The sequence below is a fragment of the Etheostoma cragini genome, chromosome 2, assembly GCF_013103735.1.
Source record: "Etheostoma cragini isolate CJK2018 chromosome 2, CSU_Ecrag_1.0, whole genome shotgun sequence".
In the NCBI taxonomy this organism is placed as follows: Eukaryota; Metazoa; Chordata; class Actinopteri; order Perciformes; family Percidae; genus Etheostoma; species Etheostoma cragini.
Window position 1 is genome coordinate 424,568 of NC_048408.1, and position 5,256 is coordinate 429,823.

General features: G+C 50.6%; 1 protein-coding gene across 1 annotated transcript; it reads left to right on the forward strand.

Moving 5' to 3' along the window:
- The first annotated feature begins 6 nt into the window (after positions 1 to 6).
- Positions 7 to 1,878, forward strand: LOC117957472. The gene is made up of 5 exons (XM_034893239.1): positions 7 to 202; positions 317 to 765; positions 848 to 1,172; positions 1,280 to 1,525; positions 1,805 to 1,878. The coding sequence occupies exons 2-5, from the start codon at positions 521 to 523 to the stop codon at positions 1,844 to 1,846; spliced, it is 858 nt and encodes a 285-aa protein (XP_034749130.1). The 5' UTR covers positions 7 to 202; positions 317 to 520; the 3' UTR covers positions 1,847 to 1,878.
- The last annotated feature ends 3,378 nt before the right edge of the window (positions 1,879 to 5,256 follow it).

Genomic DNA, 5,256 nt, shown 5'->3' on the forward strand with positions numbered 1-5,256 from the left:
GGACGAGCCCACCGACAACGAGCTGCTGGAGGCCTCACAGGAACTGGACCGGCCCCTGCAACCTCCAGCAGCCGTGGAGCAGACGGCAGAGACACCAGCTCCCCCGCCACGTCCTGGAGCTGCCAGTCCCCCGCCACCTGGAGTGCAGGAGTTGACGGAGCCAGCTGTCCTCCCTCCCCCGCCTCCTGCAGGCAGTGCTGAGGTAAGTCTGTTTGTCAAAACATAGAACAAAACACACAAAAAACTGCCCTTACACATCCAATGTTTCCCTTTAGATATTTACGTGTCCTGTGTGGTTGTGTTGTTACCTCTCCAGCTGTTGCCTGCGTCCTGGCGGGCAGCTCTCACTGCGGAGCAGCAGCAGTGGATTGGCCGGGAGCTGTTTACCAGGAGCAGCAAGGGGAGGTCCCGGCTCCTTAAGGAGTTGAACGTGTGGTGTTACCCTCCCCAGACCCGGCCGATCTACACCCAGCCTCCCGTGTCCCCCGACCCCTTCTTGGCATGTCGGCTGTTCCTGTGGATGCCACACAGGATCTGGCAGCAGCAGCTGACATGCCCCCAGCCTTTGTGCACAGGTACCATGACAAAGGCTGGGCTTTACAGGACCATCCGGAGGGTCCTGGACATCGACGGCTGGTATCTCATGGCCACTGAGTACCTAGAGTGCCGTCGGTATAAGAAGAAGGTCGGAGGCTGGTCACAGGGCATTATTAGGCAGCTGTCCCCCACCTACAGCTGCCAATTCCCGGCTGTACTTACGTACAAGTAAGAAATATCAGTTTGTGTTGTACGTACTGTATGATGTATATTTCTTTGGCTGTATATAATGTTTGTTTTGTTCCTGCAGGCTGTCCTGTGACCTTAGGGTGGTGGCACAGCTGAGGTCACGCACTTTGGGCAACAGTGCTTCTCGGCTGTGCAACACCCTGCAGGAGACACACTCGGATGCCTGGATGCGGAGAGCTATCGCGTACCTCGGCGTGTGCGAGCAGTTCCTGGCCTTGTGCGCGGTGAGGGGGCAGTTCTCACCACCACCCGAGATGCCCCCTCTCCCCTCAGCCTTCTGGCTGTTAACGGTGTACAGCCATGACATCATGGCACGGCTGGAGGAGTACAAGGCCAGGATCACGTCAACCTTCGGGTCCATCTTAAAGATGGATTCCACTAAGAAGGCAAGTGAAGTTTGTGACAATTTTGCCTTAGAGCTGCTGTTACAGCAGCGCTGTGTGTTCGTGGACTCACAATAACATGTGGAATAACATGGATCTCTCTCCGTAAGGTGACGAAAAAGCTTGCAGGTACCGCTGCAGACACGGCCACCTGGGTTACCAACGTGGGTAAGGAGCACGGGCAGGTCCTCATCAGTGTCCTCACCTGCTCCGAGGGCACAGAGGGCCTGTCCCCCATGGCGGCCGGGTTGATGAGGCGGTACCGACTCGCCGAGGTACCACCCCCCCAGCTGATCTACGTGGATCGCGACTGCTGCAGCCGAGACGGCGTGTCAAAGACAGCTGCCTTGTTTCAGGTGTGAAACTGACACTGTTAACAGCATTATTAATAATAGCTTTCTTTATCTCACATTTCACAATATAACATATATAAGTATGAGATGAATGTAGATGATTTTTCTCTCTCTGTGTGTGTGTGTGTGTGTGTGTGTGTGTGTGTGTGTGTGTGTGTGTGTTACCCTTATGAAAACTAAACCACATTTTTTTGGTTCTGTCATTTTGGTTCTGTCACAGGAGTTGGGGACAGCTCGTTGTGAGACTGGACATCTGGCACCTGATGCGGCGCTTCGCATCAGGTGTCACCACAGAGACCCACGAGCTCTACGCCCCCTTCATGAGGCAGCTGTCTCATTGCATCTTCGAGGTGGACTCGAGAGATGCCCGCCGTCTCGCGGAGGCTAAGCGGTTGCAGCTGGAGGGGCAGCACGGGATGGTTGGCCTGACTGACGCCGAGGTCATCAGGAGGATCTCCAGGGAGGAGTGGAGGCTCCACGGTCGTCGACGGACACATGGAGCCGAGGAGTCGACACTCCTCATCCACGACCTCCTATAGACCTTCGGCGGACAAGCCGGGCGCAACATCCTGGACATCCCGTTACTGGATGCTCTCCGCATCCAGGAAATATGGAGTACGCAGAGGCCCCACCTCAGCTGCATCCAGGACCCACCGGGCGTGCAGCTGTACACCCAGACCGGCAGGCTGACAAAGGGGGGCTCCACGTCACTGGAGTCCTTCCACCTCCACCTCAACCGGTTCATCCCAGGTACTTGCATGTTTCTCACAGCTTGTGCTCAAATAATCTGTATTAACATAAAACTCTGATTCATTTGTTATCAATAACCTGCCTCCTCAAGGACGCGCGCCAGTGCATTGCACTTCCATGCGTTCCTGGTCGATGGACTGGTGAGGTGGAATGAGGACCGCGCAGCAGCAGCTGCACCCCCGGTCGCAGCTGAGGAAAAGGTGGGACCTCTGCACTCCTACAGTGGCCACCTCAAGCACGTCCTTAACCTGAAGAGCCAACGGGTGCTTGTCCTTCCTATGGTTAAGGACTTCACCAAGCCTGCTGAGTACACAGGTATGTGTGATGTCCAAACAGTTTATTAAAACATGATATCTATGAGGAAAACGAGAACTAACAAATCTTTTGCTTTGTATTTCTGCTGCATGACAGGGGAGCTCATAGGAGTTGAGTACCTGTACCAGCAGAGTGCTTGAGGTTGTCAGCTTGGACCCTTACACTCCGGACGAGGCTGCTGCCATTGAGTCCCTCGGGGAGGACGTTGAGGACCCAACTCTCTTCGAGCCCAATACCCTCTCCGGCAACACAGTGGCAGCAGCTCGGTCAGGGGATCCAGCTGACGCACCCCCGTCTGAGCCATCCGGTCCCGCAGCCCCTCACCACCATGCCTCTTTCGAGGCCCCAGAAGGTCCTGCTTCCAACCAGTCCTCCTCAGAGTCTGAGGTAAGTTCACTGACTGACTACAGACTGATGTTGATGACTGTGTTAATAGGAATAAGAATAAGAATAATCACTGGTGAAAATGAATCTGTTTATTTCAGACAATATACTCCAAGTATATATTTATTTGTAGATTGTTTTTAAATTTATTTAACACTTTTATTGTTATTTGTACACAAAAAAGAGTCTCCAATGGTGAGACTCTTTCCAATTATTATTATATTATTTCTATAATTCAAACATGCTGTGTAATAACCCACTCTGTGCTCTCATTGACTCCTTCAGCAGCCTTCTCGGACCGAACTCGGGCCCTGCAAATTGGCCCAGTGCCAGTTGCCTGGTAGAGGCCATTTGCAGCCAGCTCTGCCAGCTCCACCCCAAAGGCACGCGGTCCGGGGGGATCCGTTGGGACAGGTGGGCCCTGGTCCTCTCGGTCTACGTGGCCATCAGAGCGGCAGTGCTGGCCAGCCCGAGGCTGATGGCTCAGACGGACATTCAGCTCTTTGAGCTAAATCAGAGGACACTGTCCCAGTGGTAAGAGTTTAACATAAAGCAGTGTTGACATGTTGTAATATGTACTGACAGTTATCTATTGATTGAAGCTCAAGAGTCTAAAAGCAGAATATGTTTGTCTTCCAGGTTCTCTCTGCGCCAGAAAGAGGAGGAGAAGGCTGTGCTGCTGCAGGCAGGTGGCGTCATGCCTGTGGCAGCACTGGCTGGCGAGCCTCTCCCTCCAGCAAAAGGGCTGTCCTCTGTCCAGGTGGGACAAGGACAGCCCTTTGCCTTCAATGTCCCCGAGGAGCAGCCCGGACACCAACGCCATCTTCTCCCGGGCCCTCCTCCTCCTCCTCCTCCACCTCCTCCTCATCATCCTCCTCCTGCGCCGCCAGGTGGGGAGCATCCAGGCCCATCTGGAGGTGCACGCCAACGCCTTCTTCTCCCGTGCCCTCCTCCAACACCCTCTTCCTCCTCCACTCCTCCAGTACTGCTCCCAGGCCTTCCTCTTCCTGCACGGATTCCAAGGACCACTGAGTTTAGGAAGAGGAAGGCGGCCGATGTAGCCCACTTGATGTAACACCTAAAACATTTTTCACTGAAAGTAATAGATTCTGTTGGGCCCCATGTTGGGACCCATCTCTATTTTCAACAGCTCCCTATTTATTGGTTATGTCCCAGATTATTTTAAAACGGCGTGAACCCACTTTTAAAGAAACCTGGTTTACATCCCTCCCTCCCACATAATTTTAGACCAATTTCAAAACTGCCTTTTATTGCAAAGATTCTAGAAAGAATTGTGTCCAAACAGCTGCTCACTGAACTGGAAAACAACAAAATATTTGAAAAGTTCCAGTCTTGTTTTGGAAAGTACCACAGCACTGTGACTGCCCTGCCTAATGTCACCAATGACCTTTTAACCCTCTGAGACAGAGAGACTCGCCCACAAATAAAAACAGCCACTCCAATTCAAAGTTTAATCATTTATAAACCATAAAAGCTAGAGACTCACCAAAAATTGTGGCTAAAAGGTAACACGTGAGCAGTTAAGGAGGTCGCTTCTGGGTCTTTCTAGCCTCTACAGGTGATTTTCTATCCAGCCTGGAACTTCCAGCCCTTTGTGGGTTAGTTGAGCATTAAATCCAAACCGTTACATCCAAGATTGATCCACTGTATGTCCATAATTCATCGCGTTTTTGCTAATTTCTGCCACTAGCTGCCCGCTCTGTCTCTCCTCTTTGTGTGTTTATGGAAGAAAAAGGAAGCAGTATGCCCATATATGGGAGACAACGTCACACAAAGAGTTAGGAGTTCTAAAGAAGTCAAACATCCCAGTCACACTATGGTCACACGAGTCTCTATAGATGCTATAGTGGAACAAGATAGATATCTACAATTTTATAGAGGAAATGGCCCCACTGGTTTGAGATTTGGCATATATTTGGGCCTTTTTTGAAGAAATGTAAATAGTATGTGCTTTGTATGAGTTATGTTTATTTTTGCACATAGGAGAACTGTTTTAGACACAAATGCTTGTGTAGCATTGCTGTGGATGTAATATATATAAATATGTTATTATTATGTTGGTTATTGACATAAGTAAATGTCATGAGGGAAAAAGCATCTGGACTTTCTTTGAAAAACGTATGTATTTTGTCAACTGTGTAAGTTATGATTATTCACAGTGTGACTCCGAAGACATATGAGAAGTATTTTTGAGAGGAAAATGGCTTAGGTTTCACTGCTCTGTCTGTAATATCAATACATATCTGGAAGATTCATGTTCCGTT